Raw genomic sequence first — 25,014 nt, 5'->3', positions numbered from 1 at the left:
TTACCTTTAAAAGATCTCTCGGGTTAGCGATTAAAACCCAATGATTAACGATCTTTTGGATTGATGTCGATCGGACCTTCTACACATAAGATATATGAAACATTAATTATTGAGGAAATAAAACACCAAGGCCCCCTAAAGTAATCGGCCAAGAGAATAAAAACAGAGATGAGAAAATATTTCTATACACCCTTTATACTTACTCTAACATGAATGGAATGGAGGATCAATGAATTGAATGTGTCACGAATCGAAGAAGAATGAATGATCTAAGAAGATGATTTATTCGAAGATAAACCAAGGAAGAAAGAGAGTTTTGAATTAGGGTTCAAATGAAATGATTAATGTAGAATTTTGATTATTAAAATAAAAATAATGAACATTCAAAATAAGAAAAGGAAAAGGGAAAAGACCTCCAATGCCGGCGGTGATGCTACGGTAGCGACAGTACTGATGGTCTAGCAATAAGGGCAACAGTTCGGCCGAGGAGAATGGATGAACAATGATTCGGTCAGTTTCTTAATAGAGAAGATAAGAGAAAAAAATAAGAAAATGAGAGGAATTTAATAATGGTGCGCGGTGGTTGACACGATGGAGGAGGGTGGTGCTCGTAGAGAAACAATGAGAGGGGAGAGGTGATGGGTGGTGGTTCAATGGTTAAATATTTGTGGTGTACAACTAAAAAGGGTGGAGGCAAAAGTGAAAGAAAAGAAAAAAGGGAAAGCTGAGAGCTTAAACAAAAGAGAAAAAGAGAGAAAAATGGGGAGGAGAGGAGGGTGGTGCAACAATGAGAGAAGAAGAATGGGAGGTTGGATGACAAAAAGTGGTCAACCTAGTCTAGTTTCATTGTAATCATGTTCCCCTCCCCTTATGGAAAGCTAAGTTGGATGAGAACACTTATAGCACATGAGAAAAATTACAAAAAAAATTAATTAAAGGATGCTAATAAAGAGGCTTGAACTTAAGAGCTATAGGAAACTAACTAAGCACTTAACCACTTAACTGCTTGTAATCATTTTAACATAAAATATTTAAAAACATGGGATGACCTTTCCTAAGGGTTTAAAACAAATTTGCACCAAATAGAAATTAACAAGAGGGAAGGGATTCAAACTCAAATCATCAAGGACAGCTCTACTACTACTCAATCACTATAATTGATATTTATTTATTATCAAATGTGCTAAGGTCATAAAAAAATTCAAACGTGACTACTCTTGGTTCATTAACCCAGTTTCTATTAACCTAGTTTTCGGGATGTGACAATTATTATCTAAAGTCAGAACTAAAAGGGGTAAGTTTAAAAAGCCTAGTGTGGGTTGCAATTCATAATAACAGAAATTAACATATAACAACATCAGTTTAAGCTGATCATATTCATACAATATTCAGTTCATAGAATCACATTTATTAAAATACATAATGATGATGCCAATGCAACTTTTTTTTTTCAAAATCAATCCAAATATTTCGGAAAACTCCTACCCATCTCTGTTACACACTATAATGTGCTCCCTAGAATTTGTCCATCCAATAACACACCAATATTGTGGACAAGCCACTAAATAGTGTAGTCGAGCTGCTATAAATAGAATATTATGGTCGAACCACCAGATAATTACAGATATACTATCAGATATAGAATATTGTGGTCAAGCCACCAAAAATTACAGATATATTGCCAGATACTTCCTCCATACATGTTATCCTATCCCCATCCATGTGGTATGACATACATAACATATTTTACAGTAGGCATGCTTTACATGCGAATTAGATTTATTTTCGATTTAACACAGTGGCATGTTTAACATGCGAATCATAATTAGAATTATGGCATGCTTAACATGTGAATCATAGGCAGAACAATAGCATACTTAACTTGTGAATCATAATCAAAATATTCATACTCATATATGAATCAAAATATCAATATAGCAATATCATGTTTACAATACACATATTATCAAATCGCCATATATCACATGTCATGAGTGTAAGGAAATCACATATCAATATTTTTAACAGAAAAATCGCACAATCCCATATTTCATCACAGATCTGAAGTTTTGGAAAAGCTTACTTGAAATCCTCCTTTAACGAATTTTTACCAATCCATACAAACACTTAAAGTATTCGCCCAATATACTTTTCAGATAATTATTTAAATAGTAATTAATTATTTGAAATAATATATTTATCTTGATTAGATATGATATCGACCATTGTTAACAAAAATAAATCCCCACACCTTTGCAATTCTATTCGCAATGATCCCAATTCCAACTTCTAATGAAAAAGTTTGATTCTCAAGCCTTTAAGGTTAAAACCATTCACATGTATTAGAATGGGTTACTAAAATAAATAATCCTTCAATTATTCAATTTGGTGAGATACTTATGTAATCCTTCGATTTATTTATACACTTCTACAAGTGGGGGTATGAATTTGAGATTTTTTGTTTGCACTTTAGGAAAACCCATAAATCAAAATGGTTAGCATTGTCTTAATCAAGTATGTATGTATATAATATACAAGAGTGTAACAAAAATAGTGGGTCGACTAAACTTACGTGGTAACAGAGGAAAATGACTCAACTCTTTCTACGAAATATTGATTAGAGAGGAGGGTTCGTCACTAAATGGAGAAAATCATATTATAAAAATAAAATTTAGAAAAAATAAAATGTGGGATAAAATTTTTATGAACAAAACTCAAAATTGAAAGGTTAAATAAATCAATTACAAAAAGAGGAGGAGAAAAGAAGAAAATCGAGAATTTTCGATAGTGGTAGGTGGTGGCAGTACAGAGGTGGTACGACAATGCAACGATGGTGAAGGAGAGATGGTGGTGAGGTGGAGGTACGATGGCCTTATGTGGTGGTGGAGGGGAGGAGAAATAAGGAGAAAAGGGTGACTTAGGTGGTGAAATGGAAGAAAAAAGAGAGAAAATGGGAGGAGCAAGGTGGTGGGGGGCAAAGAGAGGGGAGGGGAGAAAAATGAAAAAAAAGAAGAAGTGAAATGGATATGTCTAGGTGCATGGCCGACCAAGGTAAGGAAGGAAAAAATGAATGTTGACCTTGTAATCAAGGAAGGAATCTTCCCAAGTATGGAAAGATGTGGGTTGGACGACTAGGGTGTTCACTCTAGCCTAAGTTGTCAAAATTTTAATTAAAAAAGTGAGATTATGGGGGTTTGAACTTGGGACCACTTGGAATAAATTCACACACTGAACCACTAGGCTATTTAATCCATTGTGTCATGAACTAGCATAAATAAATAAATAAAATATAGGGTGTGACAACCTTAGTAACTTACTATCATTGCGGATTAATGTACGATAGATTGTTCCAAAAAAATTCATACATGAAGATCCACACTTGGAGAATTTTTACATGCGGATTTACACATAAAGTCTTATATACGTGGACTCGAGCTTGGCGAATACATACTTACAGACCATACTTGCGAACCTTTATATACGGAATCATAATCACAGTTCATATATGCGGGTTCATACTCACGAACTCATTTGTAAATGATAGTCAATGCTAGACTCTTGTTCGACGAATAGTCATGGCGGACTATTAATGGCGGACTCTCAATGTAAAGATAGTCCTTGGTGGACTCTTACATGAAAGAAGATCCCTGCAGATTTTGGCTTGAGAAAAATAATTTATAAGAACTCTTGTATCTTGAACATAAGGACAAGCCCGTGCAATCTCTTGCTTGAAATATAGTCTATATTGACTCTTATGAAAGATATTCTCCTTGAACTCTTAAAACTTGAAATATGAATATAAGATCAGCAGACTGCTATAGCTTGATTCATAGGATAATCTAGTGGACTTTCATACAGACGGATTCAAATAGAAAATCTATGAATACAGACTCATACATGCGGATCCATATAGGTATGGATTCTTATATGCGAACTATTCCGTGGACTTCACATAGTAGAATTCCACGTATAACTTTGTCATGAAGCTTTGAGAATAAGCTCAGTGACTTTTTGTAACTTGAAACATGAGATAAGTCCAGCGGACTGTCTTATCTTGCGTGTGCCCATGGCCATGGAGCTTACTCACATAAATGAGGTTTAAGCCTTAGACTCTGCAGGGTCTTATACTTGAAAGAACCCATATAAGGTTATGATATACATGTGTGCATATATCTTCGTACAATCCAATTGATCCTTCACAAAGCCAAATATCATGCGTATACATTCTTCTTACAACCCGCTCGAACCTCCGTAAAATCAATTAACGTGTGGCATAGAGTGCACAACATGACATTTCATCTTTCATCTGCCATTACATCCCTCCATACTTCACATACAATTCATTTTCATGATTGACATATAGCAAGCATTCAACTAAACATATTGTGAATAATACAACACAGATCATACTAAACATATCATCTATCGGACCATATTAATGATAACCCCTTCAGTAATTACTTTACCAGTAACAGTTCATCAAAACAACAACTTATATATTCAACCAGGCATGCATCTGTAAATCAACACATTGTATGCTTCAATAGTAAAAAAAACATTTCACAATAATTCATCTCCTCATCATTAGTAGAACATGAAATCAAACATGCCACAACAACACAGTACTGATATACATAAACAAGCACTGAGGATTTTGAGTTCAGAAACTCATCAACAAAATACCTAAAAGTTGATAGTGACTACATCTGCTTTATTTTGCGCTTATCGCTTGAGCCTCCTCTTTCTTAGTTACCTAAGCATAACCATATCAAAATCAAAACAAAGGCATGCGCATGTAAGAAAACCATGATTCATTTGCATGTAGAGAAACTTTAAAGGCTAACTATGACCTTAATTATCATAGTACAAATTTAATGAATTAATTGAAACCCTTAATTTTCTCCACCTTTTCCTCAATCAAAGGATATAGAAAAGTTAAAAAGATTACTATTTTACTAAATTCTCAATTTCATAAGCTAATACGTTAATTTCTCCCCCATGGAGATTACTCATTAACTTGTCTCTCTTACCAAATAACTAGAGAAGAAGATAAAAGAAAGATAATGAATACAAAAATTAGAGTGCTTTAAGGATAATGGCATTCATCTCTTATATAACCTTCCTACATTCATTCACCAAAACCAATTCGTTAGCTCCAAAATTAATGTTCCTCGTCATAATGTTTCCAACTAAAAAATTACCAATTCTAATGTAACGAGACTAATAGTTGACGTCTAAGCAATTTCCAATTCAGTTAACAATATTCACATAATTACACTAAGGTCCTCTTAAATAGAAAGTTTTATAGTTAGATACCCAGAATTACTATTGTACTTACCATTTAACGTTCCCAAGTGTGACACTTGGAGATAAAAATAATGAAAATGAAGAGATCTTAGTAAGTTATGTCAATAAAAAATTTGGAACTGAAATGAATAGTTGCTGACAATAGTTTTGCAATGTTGAAAGAATGAAAGGAAATGTGGATCTTAAATAAATTTGTCGAGAAATATAGACATGGAATAGATTGACTAAAATAGAAATACACAATTGAAGTAAAATTAAATTGAGGAAGTTTTTGGACTAGCAGTCCATACATCTAAACTATAAAACTAATGGGATATAAATGAGTAAGTTTTGTGAAAATGAAATAAAAAAAAATTAAGTTTTTTGTTCAGTCTTGGTATTGATTATGAAAATATTTTCTTTTGTGTTGAATGCAATAACCTTTAAATATCTTATTAGTATGGTGGTTAATGAAAGATTTGATATGCGACTTATGATTGTTGTTATAAATTTTAGATGAATCACTATATAGTAAAGTTTATATTAAAATTCTTAAAAGATTTAGAATACTATAAATATATATAATTTTTGGAAAATTATTTAATATGTTTGTGTAATATTTATATGGTTTAAAATGATTTAAACCTATGTGTTTTATAGAAGGATCATAATGAAAGTTTGCTATGATTATTTCTCAGTCATGACTTTTAGAAGAATGATAATATAAACATTTATTAAATCTCTTCAAATGATCGTTTGCAAAGTTAATATATTCAATATTGAAAGATGTAGAATATGAGATATTATATGATGTTGTCATGAGAGAGGTAAATATATGCTGTACTGTCTTTCATTTAATTGAGGTTTTGTCAGTTTTCTTGGTAAGACTTTTAATGAGGTAGCAAGTTATCCATATTATAAATATGTGTATTCTTTTTCCTTTATTAAGAATTTTTCCAACATGATTTTTATCTTAATAAAATTGTAATAAGGCATGTTATCTATAAATGAACATTTAATGGGGAGTGTTATAAATATTTTATTATTATAAAGTGTATGTCTTTTAGGATAAGAAGCTTGATGTACTTAGGACTTTAATATCCATTAGGAGCATAATTTGATTTCATTTACTTCTTATATTTATAAATATAGACTTTAGAGAAGTATTATAAATATTCCTATTGGTGACTAAATACACATTTCTTTTTTTTATTCTTTATCATTTTATTTTATAACATTCTTTTATTTCTTTTAGATTTTAGAATATTAAATTCAAATTTAACATAGTATTATGATCCATAAATAAAAATAAGAATAGTTGGTAAATTTCACAATATAAATAGAAATTTATTAAACATATTGATTAATTTACATTTATTTTGAAATAATGTCTTATTATTCAACTAAGATCTAAATAAAACTTTAATCAAATTTAAAAAAACCCAGACTAAAGCCCATAAACCCTTAGCCCATGCATGCAGCTGTGCCCTAGTTTCTTTTCTTTCCAGCGGCGGGTTTTTATTTCCTCTTTTTCCACCCTCTCGAACGTTTTCTTCTTTTCCAGTGCTTTTCTTCGGATCGGCCACATATCCTGTGTCCTTACCGGCGTCGACAAGGGTGTGGCCTTCGTTCAGGCGAGTCCGAGCAACAGATTCTAATATTTTAGTTTGTAATTTGCCCTTATTTCCTTGATTAATGGCATTTTATATCATCGTTTTCTGAAAATCTTTCTGATTTTGAAATTTCAGATGGTGTAAGAGCTGTTGTAATTGTATCACTTGAGAGGAACTGTTGCCTGACTTGATTTTGTAAATCTTAGTCTCCCCTCATAGCATGGACAACACCAGCAATGATGATTTCACCTTTTGTAAGGCAAGTTAAATTCTATAATTTTCATGACCTTAAAGTACACCTTTTCATTTGGTGTATTGGCGTAATGTATCAAGAATAAGATGTGTTATTCTTTTTTACTCCCGATATAAACTTGAGTGCCGGATATTTTCATTTTATTGTAAGAATAGTTAAATATATGGTTTCTGGTTTAGGTTGGGTTACCGACTGATCAAAATGGTTTGGAGGAAAAGAATCTTGCAGCTGATATTGGTGGTATTGCCATTAAAGACGAAACCTCAAACTGCAGCGATAATAGCAAGAATGGTGGTTTTCCCTGGAAAGATAAACATCCAAATAATGCCACATTTGTAGATCAGGCTACTGTTGGTTCTTTGACTTTCAATGTTATTGATGCTTCATGTTTGAAATCATCAGGTATTGCCATTAAAGACAATCCTCAAACTGCAGCGATAGTAGTAAGAATGGTGGTTTTCCCTGGAAAGATAAACATACAAATAATGTTACCTTTGTACATCAGGCTACCGTTGGTTCTTTGACTTTCAATGTTATTGATGCTTCATGTTTGAAATCATCAGGTGAATCATCAAGACAAGTAGCATATGTAGATGCGGGTGCTTCAGCAGTGAAGTCAGAAAAACCACGAAGTTCTACCAGAAAGTCTGCACCTCGGACCAAGGTTCCTTTTGAGAAGGGATATAGTCAAATGGACTGGCTTAAGCTTAGTCAAACTCATCCTGACCTTGCAGGTATGATGCGAAACAGTTCCTAAGACGTTCCCCTCTCATTTAACTCTTCAAAATGTAATGCCAACTGCATGTTTCTTCTATATTTCACCAAAAATTGTGTTTTAGGATTGAAAGGGCAGTCAAATAGGAGGCTTGTTTCAATGAGTGAAGTTAAGCAAAATCAAAAAGAAGGTTCCATGTGGACTGTTCTGAAAGGACGTGTCTACAATATATCTCCATACATGAAGTTTCACCCTGGAGGTACGTATGTGGCTTTTCAATTGTGGAAGTTTTAACCTTTGACAGAATGAACACTCTATTCTTTGATAAATCTGAGTTAGATTTATCTGGCCCAAGTAGATAATCTGCAGTTTTCTCTAAGGCAGTCATATTTATTATTTGTTGGAAGTCTATCTTCTATTTTAGTCAGCTTCTAGTTTTTGCAGTATAGGGATATGTGGCATTTATCTGAAGGTTTATCTTCCTATGAACTCTATAATTTGAAAAGAATATTCCTTCTTATTTTTAGTTTTCTGGATTTGGTTTTCAATGAACACATCTGATGCAGGAGTGCCATATTAGTTTAATTATTTAAAGTTTGTTTTTCTGTTATTTTATTTGAGTGTGGTATTTTATCAGTATAAGACTCTTAGTAGTAAGAGTTCTAGAATAAATACTCTACCGGATGATTTCCATGGGACGTTACATGTTGAAGAATATGTGGATTGGGAAGCCATAGTAGAACATTATTTTGAGTGGAAACCCATGGCTGAACCTAGAAAGCTTCTATTTGTGAACCTGAAATTAAATGGCGTTGCACTGCAATGGTGGAAGAGAGTATGATCATGTCAAGGACAGCAAAAAATCAGTTGTTGGGTTCACATGAAAGGGAAGATGCAGATACATTTTCCACCAGCAGCTTATGCTATTGAACTTTATGGAAAATTTTACTTGCTCAGAGAGTTTGATAAGTCTGTTGATCACTACGCTACTGAATTTAGTAATCTGTTCATTAGAGTTGGTTTGAATGAAACTATTGATCGGCTAAGAGCTCGTTATCTTGTGAGTTTGGATTTAAGTATTGGAGATGAACTGGGGTTGGTTTGTGTCTATAATTTGGAAGATGCTCGACGTTGTGACTTACAAGCTGAGAAAAGAGTTTTACTCTACGGTGCAAGGAGACCTTTATCTAGTAGGGTCGATGGTGTTTCCAAAGGCAGTTACTGGTAAGGAAACTGCTTCTTCAAGCAAGGTCTATGGAGGATTGCAATAGAAACCAACAAAGGCAATATAAGGAAGAGTGGGGGGTGGAACATGATCCAACTTTAGTAAGGGCTAGTTCTTCATTGCTTTTGAGAAGTGTTCTTGAAAAGTTTGGTTTAAGGTTCAAATGTTTTGTATTGTTATCAAAAAGTGCTTTTAAGAAATAAAAAGTCCATTTTAGACGTAATGTTGCAAAATAAGAAATATGCATTTAAATGATGTTAAATTTCATTAATATTATGATATTTCTTTAGAAATATAAGAAAATGATATTATTAATATTTTGATATATGAAATATAAATTTTACATGTTTTTTAAGCAATTAATATGAATTGTTTGTAAAATTTAATTTGAATATATAAACTATATTTTAAATATTAAAAATGATTATTACAAATTCAGATATATAATGTTATGTATTTGAAATAGATTTTAATAGGAAAATAATTGTATACCAATATAACTATTACATAAGATACATTAGATTATAGATGAGGGTTAAAATTTTATTTGACTCCAAAAGTGCTTCTTTCAAATGCAGAAGCTAGAATTTCTAGCTTTTGCGTTTGGGTTGAAAAGCATTTTAACTTCAAGAGTACCTTGTTCTTTATTGCTTATGGCGCCAAAAGTGCTTTGGCTCCAAAAGCACTTTTAGAACCCAATGAAGAACAAGGCCCAAGGCAAGCAGTGGGACTCCAATAAAATGTTTCTAGGACTAGCAAAAAAGGTCATGCCCCGTCACCACAAGTGAAGCTATCTTTTTTGCTTGTCCAAGGAGGGGGGTGGACCTATTTGAACATGATGAAGGCGGCAAAGAACTCTCTTATCCCATCTAGGATGATCGTAAGGAAGATGATGATAATGTAAATATTTACCTTGTACTAGTGGAGTCATTGATGGTAAGATGGTTAATCTCAACAAGCCACATAGGAGACTGAAGATTTGAGGGGATAAAGCATTTTTAGGACCCATGTTCTTTGTGGTTCTAAAGTATGTGATGCGATTATTGATAGTGGGAGATCAAAAATTTATCTCCAAAACTGTGGACATGTTAAAGTTACCTTTGGAGAAACATTTGTGTCAATACAATTCTGTGGGTTAAAAAGGGATTTGGGATATCTGTCAAACTTCAATGTATAGTCAGGTGAGGCTTTGTGTTATGTTCTGTTGATGGATGCATGTCATATTCTTTTAGGTAGGGTTTAACTGCTAATTTGGAGGCAGAAAGGCAAAGTGAGGTTGTCCAAGAAGTTCTTAGGGTAAAAGAGGTTAAATCAAGGAGGGGTGATGCCTGTATGAGATTTCTGATAGTGATTGGGAAGGTTTTCAGAAGATGAGTTGTGGAGATCCTGAAGTTTTTGAGGAGGTAGTCAAAGTTTTTGCAGCTGAAGGAGCTGTCTTTTCCCTCAATCAGGGGAGATTGATGCATAAGCATCATATTTAATTTAATCATTCAAAGTTTGTTTTTACATTATTTTATTTGAGTCTATGTTGTGTTTCACATTATTTTGTTAGCATAGGATTCTTAGTAAGAGTTATAGCATAAATACTCTAGTATACGATTAATAGGACTCTTAGTAACAGTTCTAGTAAGTATCCTCCTAGAGGGTTAATATGATTAGTTTTTTTGTTTTATCATTAAGAGAGTTTTAATGATAGTAAGTTGCTGGGAAAAAAAAATCAGAACCTTTGTTTTTTTCCCTCTTCAATTTCTTTCACTAATTTGTTTCAATTCCTTAGCTGTTCAGATTTTCAAACTGCATCAGCATCACTGTTTAATGTTAAACACTGCTTTATGGATTAGATTGGATCATGTTAGAGGTCTATCAAATTGTCTGATTTTTTCCCCTATATATAAAAATCATTTTTGAATATCTTTCTCTTTCTTCCTTTTGTGTGAAGACAACAATGGAGGAATCATGAAGATAGGTCTCAAATGGTTATAAAAGAATAAAACCATCTATCTGACAAAATCTATTCTTGATTTTGTTGATGCACTTGTGTCAACCCGGCTAGCCTCATTCCGGCTCATTGGAGTTAGGTCTATGATATTGGTTGGTGCTGAGTTCCAAAAGAAATTCAGTAAACTAGTTGAGGGAGTCATGCAAAACATTATTTCCCCTTAAATTTGAATCTTTAACCTTAAAGTTTCCAGTTAAGCATAGACTGATGTGTTTGACAACACTATTGGTTATGGTGGAATCATTGAGCTATATATTAAATGTAACCATGCATTCTCAAAATCTTTTAATGATTTTATCCATGAATTTTTTAGTGCTATAATAGTTATATTTTGTCTACAAAGGCTATCAAGCTATTTTTGACAATGTTATTTTTCTCAGGTATTGATATGCTCATGAAGGCAGTGGGGAAAGACTGTACATCTTTATTCAGTATCCTTTTTCTTTTTTTAAAAAAATAAAAAAATCTATTTGTGGTGAGCACCGAGGTAACAACAATTTTTACATGTTTTTCAGTTAAAATAATGTTTGCATATAAGATTGGATTAGGATTACAGTACTTAGTTATGTACAATTTCAAATAAACATATTATATTAGGATTTAACTTTTTCCAATTTGGTGGTGTTAATTAGATACAGCCATACTCAATGGAGATGCTTGAAAGCAAGGCTTAAGATATACGAGGGTCATGTTTTTCAGTGGTATTGGTGCCTTGGACAAAGGCTCCAGACTTGGTGAAAGTATAAGCTATTTATTTTCCTTAACTTGTGTATAAGACAAATACCATGCTTGGGTAAACGCTGAATTCTTGCTGGAAAAATGTCTGGTTGGTACTTTGGATGATGGCAAAGGCACCCAGACATTGTAAAACCGCTTCTTGGTACTCAGCCATGTTGTCTATTGTTATTGTAAGCGCAGTAGAGGATGCAATAAGATCCGTAGCTATGGCCCGTGGGACAAATCTTATCATTCGATATTATAAAAGAAATTCTGTTTCCCATTCTTACCTCCAACAATCGGTACCAACCAGTGTTCTAATGTAGTTAACTCTGTATAAATAATACGTACTGAAAGTTGAAATAAAAATGTTGTTCAAGACAACATTATTGTTATAAATTAATATTTAAATAATCAGAATATTGAAGGAACTAACATCTTTTCCTTAATATTATCCATATCGATATGTTTGACTACAATTTTCATTATCGTTATATTCTATTATCAATTTTTTATTCTTTATAATTGAAATCCCTTTTATTGTAATTTTGATTTATGATTGTATTTCCCTTTGTAAGATGCTCCTCTTTATTTATATAAATATACAACATTGGCTTTCTCCGAGTACTTATGTTTTTTTTTTTGGTAAAAAAAAAATTAAACTATAACCAAACTAGGTTCCCAGAATAATCATGCAAAATGGTTAGGATCAGAGAGATTATTCTCAAACCATTTTTCCAAACTGAATGAGAAATTCTTTTCTTTTTCGACCTGCTCACCAAAATCCATGTTGCCACAGTTGGTGTACGAAATTGCAGCACATGATCTATGCTTTCAGTCATACTCTCACAAGTCTTACAGCTTCCATTTGGAGTAAGGTTTCTTTTCACACGATTTTCACACGATTTTCGTTGGTTAGGATTTTGTTTAAATAAGTTAGCCATATGTGCCTTTCTAGGTCCCGAAAAATGCCAAATCCAATTGCCAAAATCTACCACTCCTACCCACGTCAACACCCCAAGAAATTGAATAAGCAATGTGAACGGAAAAAACACACCTCTTTTCATGTTTCCATCCAAAAAGATCATTCGTGTCACATGTTGAAGAAGGCTTATAGGAAGAGATGCTCAAAAGTACTAGGAGTGATAAATTCGATTTGAACATAGTCCAATTCCAGTTCCCACTAGGCATAATCATATCCTTTACAGGAACGTGCTCAAGAGGAATTCTTTCGGGTTGTGTGTCCCCAGTTTTTAACCTAATTATCTCTCAAAAAATCCACATTTAATCCATTTCCAATGTTCTATATAACACCATCCTGGATCCTATTCCAAACATAACAAATACCTTTCCATAACTATTATGCATTACCCGTATGTAGTACATCTTCTAATTGTTTGAACGTTGCAATCTCCCTCTTGAGTTGGACCATCTTGCTAATAGGAAAGAACTTGTATAGAAACTTCTCTGCAAGTTCATTCCATGTTGTGATGGATCCTAGTGCTTGCGAATCTAACCGGGAGAAAATGTTATCTATTAAGGAGAAGGGGAACAACCGAAGACAAATAGCATCATCGGTGATCCTATTAAATTTGAAAGTATAAAAAAGTTGAAGAAACTATTTAGATGTTGATTTATGTCCTCCATCATTGTCCCTCTAGACCACAGATTATTCTGTATCATCTGGATCATGATCGATTTAATCTCAAAACTATTTGTCGTAATGGTCAGCTTGGCGGTGCTGCCTTGCACCATGTTTAAATTTGGTAGTGCGTAATCTCTTAAAGTATGTTCTTCTCAAGCCATTGGTAGGTCTAACGGTAGTGGTGGTGGTAAGTCTAGTAAGTCAGGCTCGTCAAATAGCAGATTTTCTCGTGCTAGGTTAACCGCAACAGGTGGGTTATTTTACATCTTCTATTGTTGTTGACGATGATTTCTATGGATTATTCTCTCTGGATTAGTGGTTGGCTCTATAGGTGTTCCCCTACTTTGAGTCATACACTAAAACCACAAGGAAAAATAAAAGCATTAGTAAAGAAAAATAAAAGTAATAAAAAAGTTAAAATTGTATCTATAATTTAAAAATTTACTAATTATTCTATTAAACGCAAAAATTAAAACTAATTTAGTGGCGTTACCTCCCCGAAAATGGTGCTAACAACTTGACCGCCACTGGACGTACTAATGTCCAAAGTGTGAATACTACAACCAAATATTATCGTTAGGCAATTTTTGCAAGTATAAAAGTCAAGTTGTAATATCGTTTATACAACAAAGTATGAAAGTACTCCAAGGATTATACCCAAGGGAGGTGAAGCTAAACTAATTCTAACTTCAACGCTAATAGATCTAATTAGTAATTTAACTAAATTATATTACGAGAATTCTTAAGGTGATGAAAATTCATACTTTATAAAAATAATTAAGATGCATAAAATAAAGATATAAAACTAATTTGTAGATTTGATCAATTCTAAGAATAGAAGACTAACTCGCTTGGGTGGTCATAAATAATTCTTATTTTGGGTTCTATTCAATCAACTAGTCATTAATCTAGTAGGATCTTTCAATCTTCCACTAAACTAATGAGTTGATAAGAATACTTATCTCTCGACCTCATAGTCCAAATCGGATTGAGATAAGGTGTTCACAGATAGGCAATACCAATTTTGGGTTCATTCCCACCTAAATGACTTCTTAGGGTTGTCAGGCCTAGGGTTTTATGTAACACCTAGTCCGACGAAGTTCCAGTGATAGAATGATGTTTGTAAAAGCAAGGCACAAGGAGCAAGTTCTGAGCACGTGTATAAGGCTTAAGGAATTAGTTTTGGTGCCTAACATGGGATTTAATTAAGTGTAAGTTATTTTCTAAGAGCGTCCAGCCTGTCAGACTTTGAACTAAAGGAAAGGAACACTAGTACGTATAGTGTATAAGACGCTCCGAATGAGTAAAGGCCTACATTTAAGAAATGTAAGTGTACTGGATTAGGAAAGAGTAACATGTAAGTAATTATATGTAATAAGGCGCATGACTATGAGTAAGCATGATTGGCGAAGTAGTGTTCGCCCAAAGATTCGTCTTGGCATTTAGAATAGGTGAACAAAGAGTGTTCTTTTTGTAAGGCCCTCTGTAATAGGCAAGGTTAAAGAATCATAATAAGGATGAGGTGGATTATGATTAGTGAGATGGTAATCGCCCAGTTGCACTCTTTTGGGCATATAAGATTGGGCGAACTCTGATATAAATGAGTGCACATGAGTTCTTAGTCAGATTATGACGATAAATGAAATCTAACTGGTAACCCATGAGAAAATGAAATTTGACTGGAAACCTATGAGAGAAATAAACTAAAAGAATGGGTATACGCCCATGATATAGCATAAACGTAACTAAAGTGGTCACGTGCCAGTCAATATAGGAGATAAGCTGGTTTGGAACTAACTGAATGTGAACTAGGAAAGTTGAAGGCGAATGAGATAGATAAGTAAGTTCTGGAAAGTGGCAGACAATGGTAAAAAATAGCTCAATTTTGATGTGACGTTTGCCTAGTTCCAAAGAAGACTAGGGTTAATTAAAGAGTACTCAGGTTAATTTAAAGAAGGGTTGCCTTCCTCTTTAAACCTGAGGTTTAAGTTAGAGAGAAACGTCTCTCTTTGGAAGCTAAGTCTGAAAGCTTTGGTTTGTTGAGAAGTCTGCCTTCTGTTAAGGTAAGTTCCCAGATTTTGCTTGTTGAAAGCACAGATTTGTAAGTATGCATAGGGAAATGAAGCTACATCGGGGCTAAAAAGTGATGATAAAGGTTACTCGAATGAGTTCTAATGAAATGTTTTTGCTTATCGAGGGAAAAGGAGGTTGCACTGTCTGGCTAGGCAAAGGATTTGGAGTCAAGTTGACGACATTATAAGGAAAGGTTAGATTTGAAGCTTAAGCTGCCTTTGAGGCTAACAGGTGAGTCTCTGAGCTGACTTTTACTTGCATGTTTGCATGATAGTCTTATCTATTTTGAAAGGCTAACCTGTGAAATGAAAACATAAGATATGCAAATGTGATGCTTAAAGATGACATGCCTCTGTTATGGAGAAAGAGTGAGCTTAATGATATGTTTCTATTCTAAAGAAAGTATGTACACTATGAATGTTTCTAAAAGTATGATTCTATCATGAACAAGCCTCTGCATGAAGTTTAAGTACATGAGTTACATGTTTGAAAATGTAATGCATCAGTGTGAAGAAGTCTGAAAGAGTAAGTCTATTAAGTATGAGTTTACATGTTAAGTTTGCTTGCGTGTGAGTCTTTTGGGGTAGTAAACACGAATTCTAATATGAAAGACCATGGTCATGGCAAGAAGACTATATATTGTAAGACCTAGTCTGGGATTATGGCATCATATGGGGATGAAAGACCATATAGTGTAAGACCTAGTTTGGGGCTATGGCATCATATAGGGAAAAGAAGACCACATAGTGTAAGACCTAGTTTGGGATTATGGCGTCATGTGGGGAAAGAAGATAAATGACAACTGGGTGAGTACCAGGCGATGAGAGGTAAACCTCAAGACGTTGTGTTTAGGAAAATCCCTATCATCAAAAACGCCATTTATCAAAATGTGGAAGCCTTTATGGCTGTTATCTGATAAGTGGAAGCCTCTGTGGCTGTTCTCTATTATACATGAGCTTTTGCGGTAATATTTGTTACATGGAGCCTTAGTGGCCGACTCTGTGAATGCGCTTTCGTGGTGAAGTATGTTAAAGTAGAGCCTCTGTGGCTGGTTCTGTTAAATGAGCCTTCTTGGCGAAATCTGTTATATGAGGATGCCTTTGTGGCTATTTGATGTTATGAACGCCTCTATGGCTATCTTGTGTATGTCTTTGGATGCCTTTATGGCTATCTATCTATTGTGCAAGGAATTATGTGGTTATCTCAAAAGAAGAGCACGCCTTCGTGGTCATCTGGTAAATGAAATCCTTGTGGTGAACTCTGTTAATGAAATACCAACATGGAGAAGTCTGGGTAAATGACTTTATGAAGGAAAAGTAAAGATATGGTATCAGAAACATGGCAAGTGTCAGGGAAAACGAAGTGATGATCTAGGGAAAGTAAGGTATAAACGAAAAGGGAAAATAGTCAGTAAGGTGAAAGGGGCCATAATGAAATATGTGGCGAACACGAGAAGAGTAAGGGCTCGATATGGATAAGAGGATGCAGAAGTAATGAATGATGCATATAGTATGCTCTTAAGGAGCTCTTAGTCTATTACGTATGAATTGCACTATAAGGAATGGTAAAGTACCCACCAAAGAAAGACATAGGCTAAAGAATACACAATGTGTTTAGTACACTGCGACATATCGAAACAAGTAATAGAGATTTACTAAGTTCTCAAGAACTTACATAAGTTATTTCCTGTTTCAGGTTGAAAAGAATATCGTGCGGAGGGATGATGCTAAGGCTACACCAGTAGAGTGATGGTTTGTGCTAATGTGCATACAAAGAAGAGAAGTTTACGAGAGAGATTCCTACTTAGAGAATGGGATAAGAAGTCATAGTCTATGCCAAGAAAGTCTATAAAATTACAAGTCGTACAGAAAGTTATATGACGAAGTCAAGTCTGCGTTTAAGATGTCAAAGGCGAAAATGTTTATGTCTTTAATAAAAGCAAGATATATTCGACAAGTGTCATTGTTTATTGATTATGAATATAAATGTGAAACATACATTGTACGTAAATATATTTTTAATGAAATACCTGAGGAAATTCAGAACAAGAGTTAAAGAAATTTTATTAAACCATAATTAGAATAGTTACATAAACGAGTCGAGAGTAAAGTAAGAGTCTAAGTACACCAGTCTTTAGGTGTAACACCCAATACTCGGACCTGATCGATTGGGTCAGTGGAGGGCGTTACAAGCTTGGTATCAAATCATGGTTTAGTCAATTCTCGAATGAAAGAAGAAGAAAAAAAAAGCTCTGTATACATAGCACGTTACGCTTGGCTCAATCTTTTAGGTATGAACGCTTGCCTCTATCTTGGTTTAAGATAAGGAAGAAATACAAGAATGCAATTGCATATTGTAGAGAAGGGCGAGACTTACATTAGGAGAAGCGATGTTGACTGTAAAAGCCTTCAAGGCTACGCTCTATGGACCACTAACAAGAACACGCCTAGCTAGTGCGATGTCTTTTTGATTCCAACGAGGTAGTTGACTTCCTAGGATCTTGTATGCTATTCAGAAGAGGCCTTTCTAGTCACAAGGCGTTCATGAATGACCTTCATGAGAGTAAATAAAAAGGAGTCTATATGGTTGGACTTAGAAACTAAATTCCAACCTCTGACTCGTAACGTAGGAAAATATGGGAATACGACCTTGAGTGTTATCGCACTAGTGGTATTAGAAAAGTTATCTGGGTTTATAGGCAATGTTAGATTCTAGTATGCTCGAAACTCCAGATGTTGAGTTATGGTGTGTTGGAAAAATGGGTTTGAAAAACATAGCGGAAAATAAATCTAGGGAAAAACCAGAGTTTCAAAAATTTTTCAAAAAGAAGATCTTGCTTGTGATATCTAAAGTAATAAAGATTTAATCAAAATTGTACCTTTTTGATTCGTCTAGGATGAGCGCTTCAACCGATTAATCTTCTCCGCTATCCTCAAGCTGACGTCTGCTGAGTGTGGGTTCGAATCAAATCAGAAAATTTTCACAAAAATTACGAGCGGGGTAATTTTGCAATTTCTCTGAACTTTTGAGTCAAGTTGTAAATCAGAAAAATATCTTTAGAAATTTTCCGGAATAATCTCTTTAGAAATATTTCTCTCTTCAACTTTCTCTTGAATTTAAGTGTGTGTAAATAATGACCCAATGCTCTCTTTATATAGGGAGAGCTTAGAAAGTTCAACTACGATTAAACTTCATTGCTTTAATATTAAGTTAATATAATATTTATCAAGATAAATATTAGATTAAATTTAATATTAAATTTTATTGAAATAATATAATGTTTATCTACAATATAAACATTAAATTAAATTTAATATTAAGATAATCACTTTAATATTAAATTAATAAAATACTATTAAGATACGTATTAAATTAAATTTAATATTAAATTGTTAAAATAATATTATTTTTGAATAATTAGTCTGAAATCAAATTCTCTGGTATTCCCAGTAGGAGTGTAACTATTCCACTGCTCAACCACCAATGATCAACTGCCACCGGCCACCAGTACGTCGCTGTCACAACCATCGGGACCGCCGTGTCCAGTGATGCAGGTGCGACACCCTTACGGCACCCTGATCTAGTTCGGTCTAGGTCAGTGATGACTCGATTGGTCCAGTTTAGCCATCGGTTGGACCATCGGTGTAACACCCTTAACACCTATCTGTTGCCAAAAAAAAGGGTTACGGAGCATTACCATAAAAGCGTAACTTAAAATCATTTATTTTCAAGCATTTCATAAATCATAGCATAATCCATTCAAACACATGCGTATCGTCCCTTGCTCGAGCCCTCGAGGCCTTAGAAAGACTTTAGAAATGATTGGGGACTAAATTGAAAACATATGAAACCTTAAGGAAAAAGTTAGAAAAATTCAAGCTGTAGGGGTCACACGGCTGTGTGACTCACATGGCTGAGACAAATGCCCGTGTCTCAGGCTATGTAATATTAAAAATAGGTACATACGATCTTGTCCTAACCCTTGTCCGTGCTCGTGTAACTCTCTGACTTGGGTCACGTGGCCAAGCCACACGCTCGTGTGCCAGGGAGTGTAACTTTTGAAATGGCCTCACATGCCCGTGTGCCAGGCCGTGTAACTGCCTGACTTGAATGCCTTAAAAACCTATAGGGGACACACGACCGTTTCGCATGGCCGTGTGTCACACACAAATGAGACACATGCCCGTGTCTTTGGCCTTGTGGACAAGAAATTGGCCAAAACCAAGCCATTTCTCTCACCTACTCCCACAAACACTAAATGTAACACCCCTAACCCGTATCTGTTGCCGGAAAAGGGTTACAGAGCATTACCATAAAAACTGTGACAGCCCTAATGTGACCCTAGTCGGGAAGTGGTTTCGGGGCCACAAATGTGACAGCCCAAAATTGACCCTAGTCGGGAAGTGGTTTCGGGACCGCTAAACCGAGTCACCGAAATGTTTGAACGTAATATTTATTGTCTAGAATATGTAATTATGAATGTGTGAAAATTTCAAGCTTCGATTTAGCCGATAGCATGTGAATTCAGTTAGTAGGACTTGTGTGACACTTTTGAAAAGTGATAGGCTAATCTATAAGGACCTAATAGTGCATGTAGTCAAGGGAGGACTTGCATGTCAAATTTCCCCCTAATAGTTAGTGGCCGCCATGACAAGAGATTATGGGTAAAACATGTCATAAAACATGTTGGGACAATGGTGTATGTAAGAAAAAAATAAAATAGTGAGCATGGGAATTTAATAATGAAAGGAACAAAAAAAAAAAGAAAAAATGGTCTCATGCATGCCCATTGCCGTGAGTGTGGAGAAAGAAAGAAGAATTTTGTTCATCATTTTCATTTCCTTTGGGCTGAAAATTCTAAGGAAGAAGGAAGGAATTCTTGTTTCATGTTGGTTTGGAAGAGGTTAGGAGGAGGTTTGGCCATACTTGTACCTAGATTAAGGTAAGTTTGATGTTTTGCCATGAGATTCATGTATATTTTAGTTGCTATCTTGATGTTCTTGTTAGCCCATGGTTCAAATCTTTGTTATGTCATGGGAATGAAATTCGGCCAAAGTGAATATGGTGTTAATGCCATTGCATGCTAAATATCAAGCTTGAAAATGATTCATGTGATGGTGGATTGAGGATTCTTAGATTTTCTTTTAGCATTTTTGAATGAGATACTAAGTTCTTTGTTTAACCATGACCAAATTGAAGCGGTATGGTGTTGTGGTATTCGCCATGTTATATCCATAAGTATGATTCATGCATGTTGCATGGTAAGTAAGATTTAAGCTTTGGATATGTGTGTATATTTGGATATAAGCCACTTGAGAATTCGGCCATTGCACCTACATGAATATATGTTTGCACATGATGAATTGGTATGACATGTATACTATTTTAAGGTGTCTATTTGCTTGTGATGTTGTTTGGTTATGAAATAAATGAGAGATGTGTATAGAGCTACAATATGTAATGCGTTAATTAGGAAAATGTATGCTGTTTTTTTGTGTAGTATTAAGTGTAAAATTGGCCTCCACATAGACATGCATATTCGGCCAAAGGAAGTAGATTGGTGTGCATGTATTCGGTTAGAGGCAACCATATTGAAGCCTTATCTTGGCTTAGATTGTTGACCAAATGGGTAATAAGTGAGGATGGTTGCCGAATATACAAACGTACATATGCATGTGTAATTGAATTATGAATGTTTAGCAAGAGGGTTAAACTAGTTGATTTATTGATTAAGCTCAAGGAGTTAAAGAAGGAGAATCAAGCAAGGGAAAGACGAAGGTCATCGAGTAGCCGACTTGGACTGTTTTACCCAACACAAAGTAAGTCATTAAGCGTATATTTGGTGTTGATTTAAATGATCAATATATATATGCAAATGTGTTTAAATGAGTTGGTGTGTAAATGGAAATGTATGTGTATGGAATGATGCCATTGTTGAATGTATAAAGGCAGCAAAATACATAAGGTATTGGTCTCGGCACTAAGTGTGCGGGTATATATGGACACGGTGACAAGATGGGCACTAAGTGTGCGGGTTTAAAATTGTACAGCACTAAGTGTGCGAGTTTGATTATATAGCACTAAGTGTGCGAGTTGAATACATATAGCACTAAGTGTGCGGATCCACTATATGCTCTTGCATTACAATTGGCACTGAGTGTGAGACATTATGGAGCTAATCCCGGACAGCGGATCGGGTAAGTACCTCGAGCTCATGACGAATAGAAAATATGTTCATGCTCGGGGTTGAATTTGGTAAGCCTTAAATCTATGTGATGATTGAAATTGTATGATTGTGGTGGAAATGAGTTAGTGTGTGAAAATGCCTCAAATATCTTGTTGTGTAGAATATGAAATGTGGATGTATGACTTGGTATGAGATTGGACCGAAAGGTCCGAGGAATTATGGTATAGATTCGATATGGATGAGTACCTAGCCTCGTTTATTGTTTCATGTTGTAGTAACTTTATCGATGGATTGATGAATGCTTATGACTTCTGAGTTGTAAACTCACTCGGTGTTTTTCTTGTCACCCATTTTAGGTCTCTCGGACTCGTATTGTTTGCGTGATCGGGACCGTCGTTGAAGTCATCACACCGGCTGAAATCTTGTGGTATTGTTTTTGTTGTTGAAGAACATTTGGCATGTATAGGCTATTATATTTTGTCGAATTGTGGGTTGTAAACTTTAAGCCATGTGAAAATGGCCTATGTGGTCGTCGAGTGGGATGCTAGAACCTATAGCCACGAGTCTTAGAAACTCAAATTTTGATAAGGTGGCCATAATTTGTGTCATGTATGATGGATGATTAAGGCCAAGGAAAAATTCATGAAATTGGCATAGTCTACTGCATTAACTGTTGCGGACAGCAGCAGTGAGATGAGATTGAAAAATCACTAAAAATAGTAGAAGTAGAATTAAATAGTGAGTAAATTATGGAACTGAACCTTGATGAATCTATTTTTATATGGACGAAACGAAACGACCATATGAGTGGTATACTGAGAAATATTAAGGTTCTCGTGAGACAGGGCCAGAACGGTTTCTGGGTCCCCTGTCGCGACTTTGAAAATTTACCATAAATTATCCAGAAAGAATTAGGAGTCATGACTTATATGTACAGATTCCATTTTGAGTCTAGTTTCATTAGAAACAAACGGCACCAGTATTAAAGCCCTGTACAGGGAGATATTCAAGTTGTAACGCACGAAGGTCAGAGCAGTCGGTCCCTGTAACATGGGTGACTTTAACTAATAAACTGTACCAATTGGCCCAACCAAAATTCTAAAAATAAATCCATGGATGGGTATATGAGTCTAAATTCAGGAAAATTTACGAAACCAGTTTCCGAGTTTTGAATCTCGAGATATGATTTTAAGGCGACGGTGACGCAGTTTTCCAGCCTGACTGGTAATGTCAAATTGGTTGGTATCTTGAGAGGGTTTGGCCGTTAACCCCTCGTGTCCGACTAACGGCGTCGGTCACGAGTTAGGTGTTACAATTTTATTGGTATCGAGCTATGGTTTAGTCGGTTCTAGGACTACCATAGCGCGTGTGAGTCTAGCTATACATGCCAAATTGTTAGTGCTTAATAATGTGATGACTTGACGGTTGAAAATTTTTGTTTTGATTAGCAATGGAACCGGGGTAGAGACCCTTGGCGGATGACGTTGAAAGTGTAGCGGATGCTCTGCGCAAGGGACACCGCCCGTTGAGCCTCGATCATCCATGAATAATCAAAATGAAGGGGCGAAACAAGCCTTCTTCACCATGATGAATGAGTGGGTCGCGCAATATGCCCGAACCAACCCGGCTGTCCAACCATTCCCGAGTTTAAATACTCCACCCCAAGAGCCCGCAATGCCTCCGATTCTCGATCTGTGAGGTGAGTAAACCACTGTGGACTTGATTAGGAAGCGTGGGGCCGAGGAGTTCAAGGCCATAGTTCTTGATGATGCCGAAAAGGCCGAGTTCGCTCGATAACACCATTAGAGTGTTAGATGAAATCATGCACACCGATGAATGTCTTAAGTGTGCTATATCCTTGTTGCGAGACTCGACTTACTATTGGTGGAGGACTTTAATTTCCATAGTCCCAAATGAGCGAGTTACTTGGGATTTCTTCCAATCCAATTTGAAAGAAATACATTAGTCAACGGTTCATCGATAAGAAGCGTAAGGAATTCTTGGAACTCAAGCAAGGCGGATGATCAGTATCTGAATCTGAACATGAGTTCGTAAGACTTAGCCGGTATGCTCGGAGTGTGTGGCTGATGAGGTTGCGATGTGCAAAAGATTTGAAGAAGGATTGAATGAAGAGTTAAAGTTGCTAGTGGGAATTTTGGAGATAAAGGAGTTCGTGACACTAGTCGAAGCGAGCACGCAAAGCGGAAGAACTTGGGAAGGAGAAGAAGAAGGCTGAATTTGAAGCAAGAGATTACCGTAAAAGATCGTGAGTAAATCTCCGTTCTCGGCTGTAAAGAGGTTCGGGGAGGACACCAAGAAGTCGAGGACGATCGGGAATTTCCATTAGAGCCCGACCATTGACGGACTCGAGCTACTTGATAGCTAGTGTGGGCAATAATCGTCAAGAGAGACTGAATGCCCCCAATGTGGAAGGCGACACCTAGGTGAATGTTGGGGTAAGTCATTAATAGGGCTGTTATGGATGCGGTTGAAGGACCACTTCATTAGAGATTGCACGGAGCTAGATGAGAGGAATAAGACGCAAGGTCCAAGACCTAGTGGAGCGACGGTGGAGGTAGGCCCCGAGAATCTCTGGAGGTAGGGGTGGTAATCAGAGAGGAGCTTCTAATACGGCTGTCCGATCCGAGGCCCGTACTCCTACTAGAGCATATGCCATCCGCGCACGAGAGGAGGCATCCTCCCCGACGTTATCATGGTACTTTTACTCTCTTTGATACTATTGTGATTGCATTGATTGACCCGGCTCTACTCACTCATATGTATGTGAAACCTTAGCATCCAAGAAGACTCTACTGTTGAGTCTCTTGAGTTCGTAATTCGAGTGTCAAACCCTTTGGGTCAATACGTGCTTTCGTTGATAAAGTGTGCAAGAGATGCCCCTAATAATTCGAGAATCTGTTTTCCTACCGATCGATGCTTCTACCATTTAATGAATTCGATGTTATTCTTGGTATGGATTGGTGACCGTACATGATCGATGGTGGATCGCAAAGGAAAACCATTGATTTGAGGAGTGCAAATAATGAGGTAGTCCGAGTCGAGTCTCTTGATTTAAAAGGGCGCCACGATAATATCTTCTATGACCGCTCGGAGGTATGTGAAAAGGGGTGTGAAACATACCTTGCGTATGTGTTTGGAAGTAAAGAGACGGAAAGGAAACTCGAATCGGTACCAGTGGTTTGTGAGTATTGACGTTTTCACGAGGAGTTCTGGGATTGCCACGGTTCGAGAAGTGGAATTGCATCGGTTGTACCGGGTACTACGCTGATTTCAATAGCCT

The 25,014-nt window shown here is 35.7% G+C and overlaps 1 protein-coding gene across 5 annotated transcripts; it reads left to right on the top strand.

The window, feature by feature from the left end:
* The first annotated feature begins 6,732 nt into the window (after nucleotides 1-6,732).
* On the top strand, nucleotides 6,733-12,207 carry LOC108479813 (cytochrome b5 domain-containing protein RLF). 5 transcript variants are annotated; one of them, XM_053023436.1, is made up of 7 exons: nucleotides 6,733-6,920; nucleotides 7,035-7,158; nucleotides 7,332-7,554; nucleotides 7,716-7,886; nucleotides 7,992-8,126; nucleotides 11,472-11,566; nucleotides 11,730-12,207. In XM_053023436.1, exons 2-6 carry the CDS (start codon nucleotides 7,120-7,122, stop codon nucleotides 11,549-11,551), a joined length of 648 nt encoding a protein of 215 aa, XP_052879396.1. In that variant the 5' UTR covers nucleotides 6,733-6,920; nucleotides 7,035-7,119; the 3' UTR covers nucleotides 11,552-11,566; nucleotides 11,730-12,207. The 5 variants fall into 5 exon arrangements, with proteins under 5 accessions (XP_052879396.1, XP_017638105.1, XP_052879397.1 ...); XM_017782616.2 differs by having other exon boundaries at nucleotides 11,724-12,207; XM_053023437.1 differs by having other exon boundaries at nucleotides 11,472-11,578.
* The last annotated feature ends 12,807 nt before the right edge of the window (nucleotides 12,208-25,014 follow it).

The sequence above is a fragment of the Gossypium arboreum genome, chromosome 12 (assembly GCF_025698485.1).
Source record: "Gossypium arboreum isolate Shixiya-1 chromosome 12, ASM2569848v2, whole genome shotgun sequence".
NCBI lineage: Eukaryota > Viridiplantae > Streptophyta > Magnoliopsida > Malvales > Malvaceae > Gossypium > Gossypium arboreum.
This window is presented reverse-complemented; position numbering and strand designations above follow the sequence as displayed.